The following is a 17,021-nucleotide window of genomic DNA, read 5'->3' on the forward strand; positions in this document are numbered from 1 at the left end:
ATGTCTGAGCTACCTCCACATCTCATCCCCCCCATCTGCACTCAGCTGACCCTGCCCGTAAACATGTCATCTGTAGCTTTTATTGACTCTAATAGATTCGTCCAAAATTTTCTTTCAAATATTTACAGGAAACTCTTAGCTTGAAATATTAAATGCTGTGCCTTATTCTGTTAAAATAACACAAGAAACTAAAAGATACACTATACAGGTTGGCATCCGTGCACTGCACACAACGATTCAATCGGGAATAATTGCAGAGGACTGGTGACCGATGCTGTGGCCTTGTGGCTGCAGTAGCAAACCGAGATATGTATGGAGGATGGAAGGATTCAAGCAGGAAGCTTCCTTCACCCTAACCCACTAACTTCTTGACCAAGAGCCTTTAGGAGGCAGAGACAGGCAGACCTCTGAGTTCAAGGACAGCTAGTCTATGGTCTGAGCTCTAGGACACCCAGAGCTACATGGCAGGAGCCTGATTCAACCAAAAGAACAAACTACAGACCTTTGATACTAGCAGTGCTAGACTGGACATGACTTACTCTCAAATCTGTCAGGCACAGCGACCTTTATTGTATAGTATTTCTTCCCATTTCAACTCTATTACCGTATTCATTCCATATATCTCAATGCCTATAATAATTTTAATCACTAGCTTTTTAATTAGGTTGAAATATAATTTGTCTTAAGAATATTTAATGATCATTGCTCCCCCCTCTGTGTGGGTATGTGTGTGTACATACACACATGTGCATCTGTTGTGTGCATGTCTGTGTGCCTGTATATATATATGTGTGTGTATGTGTGGGTCTGTATGTCTATGTGTGTGCTTGTGTCTGTGTATCTATATGTGTATCTGTATGTCTGTCTGTTTGTGTGTGTGTGTGTGTGTGTCCTTCTCTTCCTGCCTTTTCTCTTCTTCTCTCCCTTGTGTATTACTTCCTTCCCTTTGGTAGTGTGCCTAGAGTTTTGGTGAGTCTGTAACCAGTTTCCCAGTTGGTTTATGGAGGTTTCCAAATTGATATCTCTTCTTGAGTCCGCTGATCTCATCTGAGTCTGGCTTCTTTAGACCAAAGTATAGACCAAAGTAAGAGAGAGGAGGTAGAGAGAGAGAGAGAGAGAGAGAGAGAGAGAGAGAGAGAGAGAGAGAGAGAGAGAGAGAGAGAGAGAGAGAGGAGGTAGAGAGGCACAAAAGAAATTATTTGTAACACTGCCAAAAGGCTAGACCCAGTCAGTCCTTCCCCTAGCCTACCCTACCCTTCCACGGGCTTTTGTTGTCTTCTCACACAAAGAGGGCATTGAATCAGCACAGGACTAATTTTGTCAAAAGAAAAAAAAACATACAAAGTGACTCAATAACTCTTTTCTTTCTCCCAGGCCACCTGGGATTTGCAAACCAGGTATGTGTGTATATTTCTTCATCTCATATCATGTTATCACAGGGTAAACATTCCTTTATTACTTTTGCTAATTTTACTTAAAATTCCTCAAAGGTAACAGCATTGAGAACTATCAAAGACAATGCAAATCAAGTTGGCAAGAGCTTTTATGTTGGGGAAAGTTAAACTTTTGTCAAAATGTGGCTCGAAACTAAGCTAGCCACACTTTTTCCTGTCTCCTTTAAAAATAAATCAGCAATAATTAAGTTATTAACTTATTGCACATTTATTATTAATGGTAATCATGAATAATGACACATTTATTATATAAATAGAAACACATCCCTGTTCTTTCACATTGGAGTTTTAAAACTCCAATATTCATTTTATTTTCATCCTGAAATATGTCTGTTCATACAAGCCGTTGACAAGGACATCCTGCTGGTATAAAGACAATAACGACAAGGAATATTACATGTCTCTTCTTGTCCTAAGTACATATGAGATTTATCATCCTTAACTCACATCCAAGACCCATTTACCTGGTGCTGCTATTCATTTTCCTTCCTGGAAGTAATTGAGGAAACCATAGATGATTTAACTCTGTAGGATTGTCTACTAAGAGGCAAAACTGAGGGCTGTATCCAGGTGGATCAACAATGCTCTGCTTTCCAGCGGCTGCGCGTGGTAAATGCTACAGTAAGGAGGCTGCCACCTGGTCAGCATTATGTCCAACATTGAGGGCAGAGACTTCCTTTTTGATTGTGCCACAATTAATTGAGAGGAAAACCGCCTATAGATGGATCTATCTAAACTTGCCCAGCAAGATGAGGGTTAAACTTCCTTGTGCAATTCACAGGCATTTCGAGTATAAAGCAGAAATCAGAAGTGGTTGGGTATTCAAGGGCTCAACTCTCCAGGAACTTGAATGCGAATACCCAACAGAGGAAGGAGCAGGGACTACAGGTAGACAGGGTCTTGGTTGAGGAGCCCAGAAGGGCAGGTTATCTGTCACTGAAGAGAGATGCTTTAAGTCTTGAGACACTTGCAGGTGCACCACTGGGGATGGTATCAACACAGTGTCAGCCTTAGCACAGGCTCAGGAGGTATCCAGTGACTTAAGGAAGGAGGCAAGTGACTGTCTCAATGACAACAACCTGTCTAATCACTAGTACCCCAGTGTACTCTGCCTGAACTCATGATAAAACAATTACAGACACACATGTTACTGTCATAAGGACCACTGCCCACACCAGAAACTACTGTCTCACCTCTAACTGCTGTTGGTTTTCAGTAGAGTCTAAGGCTTCAAAATAGCAGTAAGAAACTGCAGCTCAAAGGAATGGCTGTCGTGGGTCACATTGCCATGTCGGGACCTTCTCAGATAGCAGGAATGCCACAGATGGATTCTCCGCGCAACGGGGCAAATCCTAGAAGTTAGTGGACTGAAATTGATTGGTGCCACCATTTCAATGAGCAAGTGGGAGAAGGATCTCTGCCCATCCTTCATCACAGAAAGAGGGGAATGAGGAGCAGTTTGAGCCCGTTCACAGCAGAAGAGATTCCCACCAGAGAACTATGAAAGCCAAGGATGGAAAGTCTCCAGACCTGCCATGTTCCTCACAGCATCCCTCATCTGAGGGAAAGCTCAGTGCCCATAGATCTTGTCCCACCTCTACATGACCTAGAAAATAAAATAATCTGGCTCTCTGGGTATACGTTTGTGCATGTGTTGAATGATTCCTCTCAAGTCTACTATTAGTTGGCTATGGGACCACAAAAATGTATCTCCAGGGACCTTATGATATTAAATGCTCCCTGGGATGCTTCTTGGTCATTTCAATCATCTCTTTCTGAGGCAGACCCAATTTCATTTGACAAATGCATGTGACAGACAGTCTACCTTGTTGTGGTAAAAATAGTAACCTTTTATTCCGCGCTAATGCCTACAACTGTAGGACCACATGGCACTGCAGGGCATCTCTTAGCTGCTCCATGCCGCCTCTTAGTACTCATCCGTCTTCTTTGGACCCAGGCATGATGCACTCTGCCCACCTGGCTGCTTCTGTCCCGGATGATACACTGCCCCAGAGTGTTGTTTTCACTCACTGTCCATTTGTATGTTGTTGCCAAGCCTTGCACACACATCCCAACTCCATGGTGGGCCACTTTGAACTCAGTTAAGTCATCACATCAAAGAACACAGCAAAATACTCTGATCCATTGGTAGGATATAATTTGCCCACCCAGATAAGTCAAATGATCCTGACCAATTCCATCCCTTATAAAATATTTATAACAACCTTATCCACATAGATGCGCTGAGAGAAACATCCATGTCTGTTTCCATGTTGCCTCCTCTTGAATCTCCCACTTTCTTCTCCTCCTCTCTCCTTCCTAGACTTTTCCCTGCCTATCTTTCCTTCCCACCCAATGATAGGCTTGACCTGCCTTATTGTATAATGATATCATCCTACACTACCTCAGGTCACAGATGTCAGAACACAGGAAGAAAATCAAAACTCTAAGTTCCTAATCATTTTTCACCCCTGCCATTTCCCTTCATACTCCCGAGACAGGTTCTTATGTAGCTCAGGCTAGCCTCAAACTTCAAAACACATCTGAGGATTGCCTTGAGCTCTGATCTTCTGTACCACTGGAATTGTAGGTACACACCACCAAGCCTTCTTCTCTACTGTCATTGTTAAACAGGGAAGGGACTATTCATTGAAGACTTCCCATTTCAATTTTTAACCTGTATAGTATTTGATATCACAACCACCATCCCTGTACAAATTTAAGAGTGTTTCCTTGGCTTTTGTGTAGACTACAGGTAAAACATTAAGTGGAATGACTTAGTGACTGACTGGCTGCAAATTACAAACACCTGCAGAGAAAACATTGCTTCTATGCACGGAAATGCTGGGAAGAACAGACCTGCCACCTTTGCTCTAGTTCCTAGGGAAATGCTCTGTTCCATTTTACTTCTATAATTCTGAAACAACAGAAAGTACACGCTGAACCCCCTGTTCCTTAGAGAGGAGGGGCATGTCTGTCTATTACCTCAGACTCCAGCCTTCTCAGAAGTGGGTGATTCTTCTACCAACAGCAGGTGCTGAAAGACTGGATCAATCAAGAAATGTTCTGTCTACAAATGCTCATGTCTGTTTCTTTGTTTTGAAAGATGGAATTTCTTTGCAGTAAATACAGGAAAGAAATTGTCTGATACATTTGCCCTTAGGGAAAATTAATGGGTAGTGAAAAGTACTTGCACCTACTGGTTCCAAACTCTAGCTTGTCTTATCACTGTGAACAAGGGTGGGTCATGGGCTCGGCAGCACATAGCGCATATTTACAGTTAATAAACGCACATATTCTTGCTCCAGGATATGTTACAAGACCTATTTTATTAAAATGTCTGGCTACTTTAAATTTATGGGAATATAATGTTTCCATTCAAATACCGACCACTCCTAATCATAAATTTTAGTCAAAACAAACATGTCCAGAGCCACCTGGTATTTTGACAAACAAAATTTATGTCAACCTTTGCTAACAATGAAGGCAATTTTTGAGAAAAGCTGGCAGATCTCGAACATAATAAATGAGAGGATTTTGTTCTGAAAGGAGGTTTTCATGCATTCAGTAATGAAAGCCAGCTCTAAAAATCAAAGTGACATGATCATATTTACAACTTAGTTTGGTCTCATTAGGTCTAAGTTTTCCCTCTCAGGGTCACCCTGGCAACCATGAGGCACTGGGTAGGCACTCAGCAAACCAGCGTCAAAACCATCATGCATCAGCATTTTATTGAAACTTTCCACAGCCCAGCAAAGAATGAGTGTTCATGTTATCAACAGAATGTAGATATACAAGCTATCCCCAGAGTTGCTCTATTTAAGTCATCTTAGGGTAATTCTTAGCAAGAGTGACATTAACCTTATTTTTAGACTTCTGGGTTGAAAACAAGCAATTATACAAGACTGCTGAGTTTCAAGTCACCTTTACTTTTACAAAATAGTGAAAATGCATCAAAGATCCATAGCGTTGTGGTGATACAAAATTGCAAGAGTCAATGAAGCCGGCACTAAATCAAAAGACAGACCGCTATTTCCCCTCTTTGTTTAATTTCATTTATACCTTGATACAAGGTTTCCTGTAGCTCAGACTAACCTGGGACTCACAGTGAGCTGAGAATGACCTTGTATTTCCTGATACTCTTTCTCAAATCTCCAGCCCTGGATTCTAGGAATCGAACTCAATGGCTGTTGAATGTGGTGTTGTGGATGGAGCGGCCCAGAGCATCCGTGCTGCGCAAGCCGTTCTCCCACTGAGCTACAACCCTAGTCCCCCTTTTCTGTTTTGAATACAAATTCAAAACCAACTCACATAAAGAAAGCAGAAAGATTTCTATGTACTTGGAATATCCTGGGGTCATTTTGTGACCCAAATGTACTAGGAGACAGGAGCTGTGCTGAAGAAAACTGCCACCCTGTTTGTTACTGTGAGAACTCATGAAAGACAGACAGGAATCAAAGCTAGGCAGATGCACGGGAGTCAAGGAAACTACCCAAGATTTTAGGCAGAAAATAACCTAGATCTGTTCCACTGTTGAATCACACTAGGGCTCAGCTATTCTAGAGAGTGCTCCGAGATGGCAGAGCCTAAGAGGCAGTGACACTCCCAAGCCCCAAGGCAGACCCCTCAGAAGTCAGTGTCTGCTCAGTCTGAGGTAAGGCTGCATCTCCATCCACATAAGCATGGCTCCAACTCACTCCCACTGCATCTTCGGCATTCCTACCTTAACTGTCTTTGGATATCTGGATGGGGTTTTCCTTTTTGAAAGTAGAGACACTGACTACAATTCTTCAAGAAGCAAAAAGATAAATCTTTGTGAGCCTAGAAGTCTCTGTCCCTGTACCGTGGTATTGGAGGACAGCAGCCACATCTCTTGGGCCTTTCTCTCTTCACAGCACCCTACAGCCCCAGTCCCTACCTGAAAGTAACCTTTGGACCAGACTCAGGCTTCCTCCCTGGAACATGTCTGCAGCTTACACTGAAAATTTACATAGTGGGCATGAAGCCAGCCTGGGGCATGGAGGAGCAGAACCCATCTCATGTCATATGTGGACCTTGCTCTGGGTGACAGCCAAGTCAAGAAAACACCGGCTCTGGTTACAATGACTTAGCTGAATCCCAGGTGTGGAAAGAATGAGCATATTAAGGAAAAGCAATGATTCCCTTTAAGATGGTACGAGGCCCTAGCCCTAGAGGAGTAGCTATTGGCTGTCGATGGATCTACAAGAAGGGGTGGTCTCCCATGCACCTATGGATGGCCCCACAGCTACACACACATGCACGGCATAACTGGACTCCAGGTTTATGTTGTTGTTTTGTTTTGTTTTTTTGCTCTTGCAAAAGGCAGGGAGACAGACTCTGGAGGGGTTGAGGGAGTGGAGTCAGATTAAATACATTGTATATGTCTATGGAAGTTTCAAAGACCTTTTAAAGGCTATCATTCCAACATGTAAACTAAGCAAAACGGGGAAAAGGGACTCCCTAAGGCCAAATAGAAGGAACAAAGGCAGCTGAGAGAGAAGGAAGCCTAAAGTCCCTTAAGACCCATGCATTTCTCACCGACCCATTCAAGAGTACCTAATTCAACCTGGTTTAAGTTAGAGCGTTCTAACCTGGAAACAACGTAGTGTGTCTGGGGAACATGAACTTCGCACTTGTCTCCCTAGACTCACAGCACTATAAATAGGCCATCACCTGCTCCTCTCCGTTTAGAAAGGAACCTGCCAGAAGGATTTGAATTACTAACAAACAGAAACACTTAGGAGGAGCAAGGTTCCACAGAACAACTGTGATGTTTTCTTACCAGCAGTGAGAGTGAGGTGAGGTCTTTAAAGACTGTTGGCTTGCCTTGATGCCACTCCCTCCCCCAAATCTCTCTTTAAGTTCTTTTGGGTCTTAGAAGTAGGAGGGAGTAAGTGCTGCAGGGGTGGGGCTGCCCTCCCTTACACCTAGGCTACCAGGAGGGAAGGAGCTCCCTGCTTGGCCTGCTACAGGAGAGGGCCAGTGACGTCATGGTCTGCCACTTTGGATTATCTTTCCTTACCTCATGGAACTCAATCAGAAAACAGGACCCACGCTGGTGGGGACATTTAAAAAACGGAGCCGTGACAGAAACTTTTTTTTTCCGGACTCATAATGTGAGCACCATCTGGCTCGACATATCTAAAACGAATTGTCCAATACCTAACAGAGTTTCTGAGCCCTTGAGGCAGTGTGAGCTAAAGCTGCTCAAGACTGGTGAAACCAGGCGTGTCTTTACATCCTAAGCTCAGGAAATACCGTTCAGTGGAAACATCCCACATTATTCACTGACTAGACAACTCAGGCTAATCGAGGCCTTGGACACAGTCTGCACATGCAAATCATGGTCAGGGGGAAAAGTTTGAACCACACTGAAGAGAAGAGAGCGCTAAGAGGAAGTTACCGCCATCTACAGATTTCCTTTCAGGGAGCCAACCCAAGATTCCTGACTGAAAATTATGAACCAGAAAAACTGACATCAGCTACTGGGCTGCGTTAATGCCTCCAGTGATGAAAACACGCTTTAACCATCTGCAGGGAACTATGATCGATTCGTGCACTTCTCAAGAAAGGGGAAAGCAGCGAGGGTCCCTTCCATTTTTAGCCCTCTTATAGTCGAGGCATGGGCATCTGCTCAACACCCCATCACTTTCTCTCTACATGGCTAAGCACGGAAAGATTCCAAAGCCAAAGATGCACAGCATTATCTGGTTTTCATTTTCGCTGTCATATGAACTGTTTTCCCAAAGCAGCCTGTTTTAAGAGTTAAATAATGCCCAGACCAAACTCAGAGAGGAGAGCCGGGGGCGTTCCGCGAACAGGGATGGGAAGCAGCTAGCGCGCCAAGGAAGCCCGGAGACTGCCACTGCTGCGGGCAGCGGCGCCGGGAGAAAGCGCAGAGTTGGCCACGGGGCGCAGAGATGCTGAACCCACACGCCCTGCCCGTCCACCTGGAGCACGCCCTGGCAACTTTATTTTGGGCAGAGGCTTCCAAGGAAACTTTTCCTCTGTCCTCAGCTCTCGCCCTAGCCAGGCGGGCCTCGGGCAGTTGCGCAGGGCGTGAGGAGCAGCCTGGGGCGAGACAGGGTCGCCTGCACTGTCCCCCTCGGAGCCAAGGGGAGGCCACTCACCAGCCCGAGCGCGAAGAAGACGGCGAGCAGGGCGAGGCAGGCTCCCATGACGATGAGCAGCAGGAAGACGATGAGCGGGTGCTGCTGGCTCATGCAGTAGTAGGACTCGTAGAGCCAGTCCCGGGACCGCTGCAGCCCCTCGCCGCCGCCCGCCGCCGCTGCCGCCGCCGCCTCGGCGCGGTCCCGCAGGTAGCGGCGCCGCCGCATCGCCTCCTGCCACATCGGGGCGGCTCGCGGGGCGCCCGCCGTGCGCGCCCTGCCCGGGCAGCGCCGCTCTGCGGTCGCCTACCGCCTGCCGCCCCCGCGCCGCCGCGACCCGCCGGCTGCCCGCCCGGAGCTGTGCGCAGGGGCCTCGGGCGCGGGCGGAGCTCGGAGCCCCGGGCTGGGCGCGCTGACGCGCGGGCGGGGGCCGGGGGCGGCCTCAGGGCAGCTCCCGGGCGCCGCCGCCACCACCGCTCTCGAGGGCGGGAGCCACCCGGCCCCTCGGCCCGCCTCGCCCCACCCCGCGCGCGGCGCACGGGCCTCCGCGCAGGGGCGGCGCCGGCCCGCGCCCACCACCGCCCCCCGACGGCCAGGCTGGGCTCCAGAGAAAGCTGCAGACCGGGTGCTTGCCCTCCATCGTGCGGAGGACCACAGAGTGGAGCGCCCCCTCCTCTTGATTTTGGACCCCAGCCAAGCAGATTGGGGCTCCAGCCCTTCTCTCCACTATAGCAGAAAATAGCCTGAGGGCTACTGTTGGGCTCCTCAAGTCTCTCACCTGGTTGCCAGGGTCCCTACTGTCTCTCCATGATCTCACAGGGCAGCAGTGGAAAAGGCTGCCATGATCCAATACCCCTAACCCCTGGAGAGGAATCGCACATCTCGGACCACCTCCCCTCTTTAGAATCCCTACTTAGCAGAATTTGGCTTCTTTTTCACTTTCTCTGCCATAATTTGATTCTGGGCATGAGTTAGGTCCCTGCCAGACTTGTGGGAGTCCTCCTAAAAGAACGGCTCCCAGGAACTCAGTGACACAGTGGCTGGAGACACAGTGGTAGCCAGCCCCTCCTGTTCTCTGCCCTTTGCTCTTCACACCTTAGAAGTGTCCAGTGGACCTCAGTGTTTGGTATTACAGAGCTCCCCAGAACCCTTTCTGTCGGGCAGGGATGGCACAGAAGTCACAGCAAGGAGCAAGATTGGCCTCTGTTTAAGCAAGGTTGGCTTGAGATTCAGTCACCCCATGCCACTTGCCACATTCAGGGACCAGATGCAGGAAGCATGGAAGATGTAGCTAGAGCCTCCGTGGGCAGGCTGGGCAGGCATCTGTACCCTGAGACTTCAACCTTTGCTGTTCTTTCTGGTTTCTAGACGACAGGTCTAATCACTGATCTTCAAAGAACTGCTTCTAGAGGGTTCCTATTTTCCTGTCCTTCCATCCAAAGAACCCATAAGCCATTATCTCCCCCAAATCATTTTCTAAGGAGCCCAAAACACAAACACCTCACCAACAGTCATTCTGCATTCTGTCAGTCCCAGGACTGTCTTGTCTTAGACGCTTGCATATTCCCTGACTGCAGCCTGCCTACCTGAGCTGCAAACCAGCGTGGAGAGGTAAGTTGAATAATTGTGTGACTGTCAGATGCTGGACCCAGGCCGTGCACGAGGACTCAGATGCAGGCATTTCCAGGGATTTTATTTTTGATGTTATTCCATGTCTTCTGGATCCATAGAGTGAAGACATGGTTGTGCTCACCTCTGCAGGGAGCAAGGATGGAGTTAACAGGAGAGCTGGCTTGAACTACGGGACATCACAGCCTTCCTCACAAAGTCCCGGAGGAAATCGCGATGGGAAGGCTTTTCCTAGATCTCCTGGTATTCCTGATTCATTGCCACTAAGGGAGCCCTGACAGTCGAACCAAACTTGTCATGGAGCCTCGCTGCTCTGCCTAACCTCTGCTAAACAAAAACTCACCCTTTACCACACATTCCGACCGAATCTCAACCTCTCCTGCAGGCTCAAACCCTCTGATCGACTGGTCCCTTCTTCCTAACCAGCAACCATGAACACTCTATTTTCAGGTTGTATAGGTGCTTAGACACCCGAAAGCAAGATCCAGCAACAAATAGCACTAGTGAATAAAACGTATAAGTAGCCGGGGCTGGTCTGCTTGCAGGAAGCATGACTAAGTGGGCTGTGCAGATTCCGTGTGGGGAAGCCGAGTGCTGTCCCAGCGCAGGGCTGTGTGGATCAGAACTGTGCATTTCCAGTCCTCCCCTGCTGGGAAGGTTCTGTTACTCAGCTCCTCTCCAGCTCCCATTTCCTCACCGCTAGCACTCAGAAGCATCCTCCTTCACCCACACGAGAAGAGAGAAAAGATAATCTGTGATCCAAGTTAGGGTGGGGAATTTTAAGACTTATGAAGGAACAATAATGCTTAAACACTTTCTTTTCTTTAGCAGGGAAAAAATGTATTTTAATTTCCATTGCCCATGGCATATGTGGTGAGGAACTGCAGCTGAGGGGGTTTTGTTAAAATAATCATAAAAATATTTACTTTATTAAAGTAAAATAAAGGCAAAATCTGATTGGAAAGACCCTGCATGTGCCTTTAGGAGATGTTTGGTGTCGCCTTTTTTTTTTTTTTAATTTAAGCAAACAAATATTTTATTTTGTGCCTACCATGTATGCACTAAATGTTAATGGGGGAGGGGAGTAGAGAGCCTGAGGCCATTGGAGGAGTTTCCCATGTCCTTAGAAGACAGAGATCCACGAAGCAACCATGAACAGAATCCAAAGTTCCTCTCCACCTTGCTCTCCCTCTCCTTTGAGTCTCAATGAAGTCACCATACACCAAGGTCTTAGGAAGGGAGCAACTTGACAGTCAAGGCCATGTGTGTCTTCTCTGTATTTCATCAGGGTTTGTTCTGTTTTGTTTGAGTGCTTATTTTTAAGGGAGCCTCTGTCAATGTCTCATATGCAATTACTAAAAAGGAGTGAACTATTTAAAATGAGTGTTATCCCCATCAGGGTTTGGGGATCCATGGGACCAAGAATCTTTTACAGGGTTTAGAACATTCTTTTTGAAAGGGAGACAAAAGAAGAGGAAAGATAACCCCTAAGCAGCACAAGACAAAATGAAAAATAACCTTTAGCAGAAAGCCGAGACATGAAATATAGGCTTATGACACTAAAGGGACCCTAAGGAGTCCTCTAGCTCATTTCTGCACCTTCAGGTGTCAAGACTGCTGCGAGGCAGCGAGGCATTAGGAGCAAGGGCGCTGCCCATAAATGTACCCTGCATCAGTTTGTGACAAAATCACAAAGACATCAACTATGGAGGTTCTAACTAGGCATGCGGGAGGAAAAGAAAGAGCATTTGAAAACGTCACCTTTTCTGCAACGCTAGAGGGCAACCTTCTATCTTGCTAGGGAGAAGCAGCAGGCAGGCTCTCTGGGGAGGGATTCAAGGGCTTGGTGCAAGGTTCTGTTACAAGGTTCTGTTACCTTCCCCTTGAATTCTTAATAATGTTCAAAAAGGCACCTTGCACTTGCATTTTGCTGACGTTTCTACAAATTAGTAAGCCTGTTCTCCCAGCAAGTTGTATCCAACAGCTTTCCTATCTTTTCCTGTAAGTGGAGCCTCTGAGTTGTATGGCTGAAGTCAAGTCTTCTCTGCTCAAGACTCCGCCCATGCCTCCTGATCAGACTCCCCATACCTTATTCCCCATCTCATTGATTGAAAACAAAGTTATCACGCTGCAGAGCAGGTTAATGCACAAGTGAGTTTTACTTTAAACAAACCCATCTCTTCGTTTCTAGTTCAGATCCAGTTGGATTAGTTCAGTCAATAAGGGTGTTGTCATACTCCTCCCAATGTCCACAGTGTCCACAATGATTAAATAAAGGCAGGCCAGGAAGCACACCAAGGGCAGAAGTGGACACGTGCCAGCCAACACAAGGACACAGGTGAGCGGAGCACAGTGCTTGCCTGTGTGTTCATGTCTCTCTCTGGCAAATACATTACTAAAATGTATGTATAAAAAGGATGAATGGTCTGCCAACAGATTCATTATCACTGCCGAATATGTTTTATGTACTCAGCTAACATTTACATTTTTATTGAATCAGACACTTTTCTTTGCTGTGGCAAGAATCGCCGAGGTACCATAAGGGAAGGATTGATTTGGGGACATAAATTTAGAGACTCCAGTTCGTGATCACTTAGCTCTGGGCATAGAGAAGAGAAGGAAGTGGCAGAAGTGGCTCATAATGACAGACAAGTCGAAGAACAGAGTAGGAGAGGAGAAATGGAGATAGAGTTGGGGCCAGAAATAAAATGATCAAGGAATTAACTCACTGATGAAGTTCCAGCTCGTTAGTGGTTAATATTGATTGTTGATTTGACAGGGTCCAGAGTCACCTAGGAGACAGACCTCTAGGCAGGACTATAAGAGAATGTCTAGACTGAGTTAATTGAAATGAACAGTTTCATTTCGAGGGCTGGAGTCCTGGGAAGAATACAAAGGAAAAACTATCACTCAACTCTCTGCTTCTAACTGGATGCAATGTGACCAGCTACCTCTAGCTCCTGCCACCATGGCCTCCCTCCCCCCACAGCCTCTGTATTTGAACTGTGAGCCACAGTAAGCCCTCTTCCCTTAGGTGGCTTTGGCTGGTTATTTGTTGCAGCAATTCAGAAAGTAACAATTATAGACCCTCATGATCCCTTCAGTGCCTCCTGCTGAGAACCAAGACCTGAACTTTGGCAGGGTGTGTGCAGACTATGACCCTTCAAAACCAAATCATATCACTGAATACTTTTAAAGTTGTGAGGGAATATTTCTAGAAACATCCTAAGATTTCAAGTATAATATACTGAGAGATCAAAGCACAGTGATCATTCCATTCAGATAACATAGTTTTGATTTTAAACCACTGCAGACTGATCCATTCATGACTTTATTTCTGAATCTGTAAATAAATCAAATTGTTTTATCCCATACTTTTTGATAATAACTGTCAGTGTTCAGATAGTAACTTTCTTAAAGTCAACTGTACAACCTTGGCAAAATCATGCAAAGTCTCTGAGCTTTAGTTAATTTATATTTGAAGGGATACACTAGTTTACTTATTATAAGGTGTTTTCAAACAAATTTATTCTTCTCTTCTAGGTAATGGAATGATTTTTAACTTACCTTTTTGGATCAAGGAGAAAACTTTCCTATACCCAATTAAAACAGTAAAGGTAATATAAATTGGACTGTTTATTTAAAAGTGCGGTGGGGTTTCTGTTTGTTAAGTGCTATTTACTTCAAACCATTTGTTATAAGAAAGAGAACATGTCATTAGTAGCATGCCTGTCAACTTTTTCACAGTCTTATTTTTGTTTTAATGCTATTTGCCTTTCTCCATCAGGTGGCAAGTTCGGCAGGGGTAGAAAACTTTAATTTCTTCTGTCAAATGCTATATCCCTATTGGGATTAATGCTTTGAATTAATCTGACCCCCTAAATCTGGAATCTGTGTGCCTCAATATTGAAGGTCCTTGACCCCAATTGATTTTTGATGGATCAATAGAGATCCAACAGCCAATGGCTGGGTAGGCAGACTGATGTTGGGACCTTTAGATTTGTGTGGGCTGGGAACTGGTAGGAAGGAGAGAATTGCCATAATTCAGAGGGAAATGTATCAGATTTAGAGCTGCAGTAGGAAAATCATCTGAAATGTAGGTGAGAAGGAATTTGGTCCCTGGAAGGGATGTCCGGAAGCATCTTCAGCAGCAATGACTAGGGAGCTGCCCAGAAGGAGCCAGGGCAACAAAGATAAAATATAAAATTAGAGAATGTTAAGCCAGGATTACAGGAGGTAAATATGTGCTATATGCCAAGGGGGTGTGGGTAGGGCAGCATTGTGGATGGATGATGGATGATGGATGGATGGGTAGATGTGTAGATGTGTAGATGGGTGGATGGATGGACAGCACATTTTTAAAAGACAGCACAATGCAAGCCAAACTCATAAGCACCTTCCTTTGTTGCCACTAACTGGCAAGTTCCTACACCAGCGTCATTGTTGCTGCCCTACCCCACCCCCAGGGTCATATGAGGAACTCCACTGCAAACCAGCCAGCTAGGGTTGCTAGAGTTTTGCATTTTTTTCTTGTTGGCATTTTACACAAAACCAATTTGTTTCTAAACTTAATTTCCATTGTAATGACCCATGCATACAAATTAGATTTTTCATGTTGCAAAATGTTACAAATTTCACATTATAATCTTAGAAAATTTGCTATTAAGTTGGAGATTTAAAAAAGAAACACCAGCACATTTCAGGATATATATGTATATATATATATATATGTATATATATATATATATATGTATATATATATAATTACCAGCATACTAAATATAAAAAACACAAGATACCTTTGCATATCCTGACTTAAATAATTAGGTGCTTTTCTTCCAAATGGAACCTGGCCACACTCTGGATTCTCTCACAGATGGATGGACATGAAACTGAATGTTGACATCTGCCAAACCTTCTGCTAAGCCCAAGCCACTTGTAGCTTGCCGGGCTAACTCCAATTTCTTCCTCTCACTGTGGCACCTGCCCACATCCCCAGAACCATGAAGCTTTGCCAACATCACACAGGCTCTTCTCAAGTCTCAGGCATTTACTTCTCCAATCTCCCGTTCCTGCTGCATCTGCTTTGTTCCAACTCTAATGTTTTATGTCAGATTCAAGGCCCAGGTACCCTGGACCACGGGGAAGGCCCTGGTTCCTGCATGACCCCCACTCCAGCCCTAGCTCTAGACTTGCTAGGCCTCTGCCTCTGCTCTTATTTCACACACTTTCACCATCTGCTTTCCTTGTCTGATTCTTACTCTAGGGTGTGTGTGGGGGGTGGTGTTCCATGACCCCAACCTTCTGTCTAGTCTTAATACAAGTAGCTTATTGTTAAGAATCTGACTTTATTTTGAAACAGCGAGATAATGATGGCCAAACAGTGTTTTAGGTACTTGGAGGCTCAGGGGACATATTTCATGAGAATGTGCTTTGCCATGGATAACTAGTATTTAGGCTTACAGTGTCATCTGCTGTAATATTATTATGGTCATTTATAGCAATAGAGGCCAAGATGTCTAAACACTGGGTTTCTACCAGCAGGATAGTTGAATACACAGGTTCTTTGCATTTAAGTGTTTGTCATAAAACTAGTTCACGAAAAATTCATACAAAAAATATTGTCCTAAAAAGACACAATCTGGCCTCTCCTGAGTGTGATGTGCAGTTCACTCGGCTCTCTTGTGCTTGATAGAGGTGGTGCCTAGTACAGTGGTCAGAAGGTTGCTGGGTTCCTGTGGCCAACTGCCTCAGGTCAAATAAGCTGCAAATGGCCAGATTTTGTTAGGTGCCAACTCTATCTAGACAGGCACTGCTTACACAGTTACTGGGGAATGCTGAAGACACTTTCATGCTCAGCAGGATAAAGGGATAAAATGGCCATCCAAGCCTAGACACCTGTTACTGCATTAGTAATGTCTAACTGATAGATACATGGGCAAATGCTTCTCTCCCTGCTGAGACCTTTGCTTCTAAATGAATTCTTCCCAGGAGCCAACAAGTAGAGAGAGGGCTTATCTGAAAAATTAATAGATAAAGTAAAAATAAATAGGAAAGGAAGGAAAATGTTTAAAGAACTTATCACCAATGAATCTGAAATGGAATACAGGAGACCAACATTAGGCTGCACATTGCACACTATTGGTTCAACCTGCTCTATGCCAAGTTTCATTATTGTGCTAATACCTGTCCCTAGGGCACTGTTGGTGGACTGCATCCTGTATGGTTGCTTTTCCAACACTGAGAAGAAGTTCTGCAGTTACATTTAATTTGCAACTTTGTAAATACGTACTATAATGATGTTTATTTCAGATAAAAGTTTTACAAAATTTTACCACACTTTCATGTAATAAAATAACTATCAGCCTATTCTACCTCTTAAGAATAGAATTTTGGTACAATTTAAGGACAAATGATTATGGAGTGGGATGTTAGAAATCACCAGTGATTGTGTGTAACAGGAGTGAATTAGTCTAATGATTCACACATTACCCATCAGAGTCCTTTGAGTTTGAATGCCCAGGATGCTTTTTCTTCCTAGATGTAACATATTCTTCATTCAAACAATTGGAGTCTTCCAGGCAGTGTTTGTATGAAATGCAACAAAATGAACTATCAAATAAAATTCGTAAAGTGATTTCTGTCTTAGCCAGGGACTAAGACCGAAACAGGAATACAACCCCAAGGATTTGTACAATAGCTGAGCTGTACCCCGGAAAAGTTTTATCACAGAAGATCATAACCTGAGGCAGGGGCCATGCCCCTCCCTGCTTGCCCTGCCTGTCACATGGCTCTTACTAAATGATTA

General features: G+C 45.0%; 1 protein-coding gene across 2 annotated transcripts in view; it reads right to left on the reverse strand.

The window, feature by feature from the left end:
- ADCY2 (adenylate cyclase 2) overlaps positions 1-9,044 on the reverse strand; it is a 370,486-nt gene extending 361,442 nt beyond the window's left edge. Inside the window, exon 1 of one of the 2 annotated variants that reach the window (XM_080933614.1) lies at positions 8,606-9,044. In XM_080933614.1, the coding sequence (XP_080789740.1) occupies positions 8,606-8,827 (222 nt within the window). In that variant the 5' untranslated portion in view covers positions 8,828-9,044. The remainder of the gene's footprint in view (positions 1-8,605) is intronic. The other variant, XM_080933613.1, reaches the window with a different exon arrangement.
- Between the last annotated feature and the right edge of the window lie 7,977 nt (positions 9,045-17,021).

This window comes from Micromys minutus, assembly GCF_963924665.1.
Source record: "Micromys minutus genome assembly, chromosome: 20".
NCBI lineage: Eukaryota > Metazoa > Chordata > Mammalia > Rodentia > Muridae > Micromys > Micromys minutus.